The sequence below is a fragment of the Zerene cesonia genome, unplaced genomic scaffold (assembly GCF_012273895.1).
Source record: "Zerene cesonia ecotype Mississippi unplaced genomic scaffold, Zerene_cesonia_1.1 Zces_u002, whole genome shotgun sequence".
NCBI lineage: Eukaryota > Metazoa > Arthropoda > Insecta > Lepidoptera > Pieridae > Zerene > Zerene cesonia.
In genome coordinates this window covers 1,071-4,513 of record NW_024045132.1, presented here as the reverse complement: position 1 = coordinate 4,513, position 3,443 = coordinate 1,071, and the positions used below count along the sequence as shown (strand labels likewise).

Sequence of the window (3,443 nt, the reverse complement as noted above, 5' to 3'; positions counted from 1 at the left end):
AAGAACATCATGTAATAAAATCTAAATCCAATACTTCAAGATCTGTTGTATATATGTATATAAATTATAGAAAAAATCCCTTAATTTATTTATGTTTAGTATGTCATCATGGAATTGAAAGTCTGTAAACATAAAAAAATGTTTTGTTTATTAATTATATATCACATAACATAATAAAATCTTTTACCACAAAGATTTAGAAATTGTAATGTTTGGTTCATAATAAATAAAACAACTAGTCTACTAAAACGTCTGTTTGTCAAATGATAAATATCTGTCATGAACATTTAACAATATAATTTATGTGAGCAATAATTTTTTAATAATTTAACAAGTTTAAGGATTTTATCACATATAATTACTTATCACCTACTGAAAAATTAACTAATTTTTCGGATTCGCTCCACAATTGTTTTGCTATATCAGCATCTTGCGACAACCGTGATGGAATCCTTTTACGACAGTCACTGAAATAGCAACCACTGACATCTTTAACTTCGGGTGATACAGCCAAGTATATCGAAGTCTGGGCTGCTTCCCAAGGGCTTTGGTACACAAAATCAATACCTATTTTTATAATAGCACGGATAATTTTACTATTAATGTTTCTGAACAGATTCGTTGCACACACACCAGGATGCAACGCATTTGCAGTCACGCCACTACCCTCTAACCTACGTTTTAATTCCAATGTCATAAGATTAAGATATAGCTTACTATTCGCATACACCAAGTAATCACTCCAATATTTCTCCATATTTAAATTTTCAAAGTCCATTTCTGCATATTTATGTATAAAAGATGACACATTAATGATTCGACTAGGAGCTGAAGCTTTCAGCAAAGGTAACAAGAGACAGGTTAATAGAAACGGTCCGAAATAATTCACTTGCATTCCTACGTGATTTCCATCTTCCGTCTTGTAATTACCGAGGCCGCCTGCGCCGGCATTATTAATGAGGACATCCAACCTGCTCTCAGTTTTGTATATTTTTTCACAAAAATCCCGAACTGATCGCAGCGACGCTAAATCCAAATGTCTATAAACAACTTCTGTATTGCCAGTCGCTTTTATTATTTCATCTTTGGCTTCTGTACCTCGACGTATACTGCGACAAGCGATAATGACCCTTGCACCGCGCTCCGCTAAGTTCTTAGCGGTTTCGTACCCGATACCGCTGTTACCACCTGTTATTATCACGACTTTCCCCACCATATGAGCACTCGAATGACATATTGCGTGCGTGAACTTCTGATAGATCTTCAGAAGTAACACAATAAACACAGTAAGAACTATGACCGCAATAAAAAGCATTTTATTGTTGATATTTTATTGCGTTGACACCATTACCACGAACAGGTTTGATTTACAATCATTTATCTAGGAGGTCACTGAAGCATGTGAACGGTATGAAAGATAAGTCTGTTTCTTTTTGCTTCGTGATAAGGAAGGTATAGTTTATCTATACATGTCGTTTCACAACCGAGAGTACCCGACCGTCTCTACGGTATGTTATTCTGTACTAAATATAATATGGACGTGCGTACGCGTCGCGACGTCGCATGGTCTTGACAACCGTTACGTAAGCAATAAGCTGTCATTGAATCAAGTACCGCTATAAATATGTCACCTTGAACAACAAAAGTATATATTTATTTTTTATTTCCCATTGTATAACCTTATTTTTTTCTTATTTCTTTTAAGGATTGAAATTTAAATAATTTACTCATAAATTATGTATAATAGTCTAGTAGGTCTTCCTACATGAGGCTTCAGAAAAACAACATGATTGAAGGAAATACTCCATAAAAGTGTACTTATTTTGAAGGACAACGAAAAATATTTTAATTGCAACAATTTGAATCGACTCATTTATTCTTTTTTCGTTATTAGTCCATTGTAAATCTCTCGAATTAATTTGAATAATGCAATTATGAAATACAAAATGCTATAACGAGAGAATAAAAAATATGAGCGTTAAATTATATATTTTATATCATTAGGAGAGTCAACATTGATGATATAATAATGGACGTATTTTATTATGATTGTCGTGTCAAAGGAGCTCTATATACGTTTTTATTAGTTATTTTTATTTGTGAATGTAATAGTTGATTTTTATTTATTTTTCACAAATATGTATATACATACAGTCATTTATAAACAAAGTGAATAAACGCAATTTTTTAATGCAATAAGTCAGGTCGTTTGAACAGCCGTGACTTACGATTCGTTCACTCAAAAATTAAGACAATTGATATAGTAGTCCAGTAATATTATATTTAGATTGACGCTTGCTATCTACCTTTTTATGGTTACCTACTGTTTCATAATTGTTTTAACGTAAATATATTATATTGAAAGATAGAAGAAGAATGTATAAAAATAGATGAAGAACGGATATTACGGTCCGACTATTTTAACTGTTTATTAGTTTCTATAGATATTTACTTAGAACAGTGCCTGTTGTCGGCCCAAAACGAGTCTCGTTGCAAACTGCAATATTAAAGCGATTCAATTTCACGAGTTTATAACTGAAAAGATAGAATAAAAGGCGACACTTGGCTGTATCGCTGTGTACATTGAATAGTGAAAAGGTAATTTATTTACAGACGGAACTACGCTGTAACTGTTTCTTTTATAAGCGACTTCAAAAAAAGATACTCGAATCAATCAAATATGAACCGATTTTGATGACAGCAGCCTTTGTCTATGATTGACAATGACACCATACTTTTAAGTGCTGGTAGATATCGGTAACTTATTTTATGACTTATTTATTGTTTCAATCACAACATAAAAAAAGAACTATGAAACATTAAATTGAGCTGAGTCAATATAATACAATATAATATTATACAATACATTAATAAAATCAGCAAACATAAAAAAATAACATTAAAATTTTATTTAATAAATAATTAAGTATGGAAGTATGTGTATGTATGTGTATGTCTGATAATGCACTAATTAAGCATAACAGTATTTATGTACATTGAAATCATGTTTAATAAATTTTTTATATATTCATTAGCTTTTGAACATTGGTTGAATATTGGAGCTATTTATAAAATGTATATGCTCTCCTTCATAGATTAACTACTTCACTAATACTATCACGTATATGTAGATAGATAACTAAAAAACAAATTGGCATGCATTAAACTTGTAGACTGAAGATGTCTGTCCCTAATGATAATATTAACGTAGCGTGGAGAGCGAATCAATACATAAATATCGCCGCCATTTAGCTTAATGAAACATTTAATAATAGCCTAGTCTATAATTACTGTTCTGTCATTAATTAACTAAATAGTAAATAGCCACTTTTCTACCTAAACATCTGCCAAAACAAAGGACATATGGATTTGCTTTGAGCTGCAACACACATGTTACATTTGTTAATTATTACAAATTAATATTAATGGATCGCACTGTTTAT

The 3,443-nt window shown here is 31.2% G+C and overlaps 1 protein-coding gene across 1 annotated transcript; it reads right to left on the bottom strand.

Annotated features, from left to right (window-relative positions):
• Window positions 1–239: 239 nt before the first annotated feature.
• Window positions 240–1,568, bottom strand: LOC119838403 (retinol dehydrogenase 13-like). The gene has a single exon (XM_038364337.1). It carries the CDS (start codon window positions 1,313–1,315, stop codon window positions 359–361), a length of 957 nt encoding a protein of 318 aa, XP_038220265.1. The 5' UTR covers window positions 1,316–1,568; the 3' UTR covers window positions 240–358.
• Window positions 1,569–3,443: the final 1,875 nt, after the last annotated feature.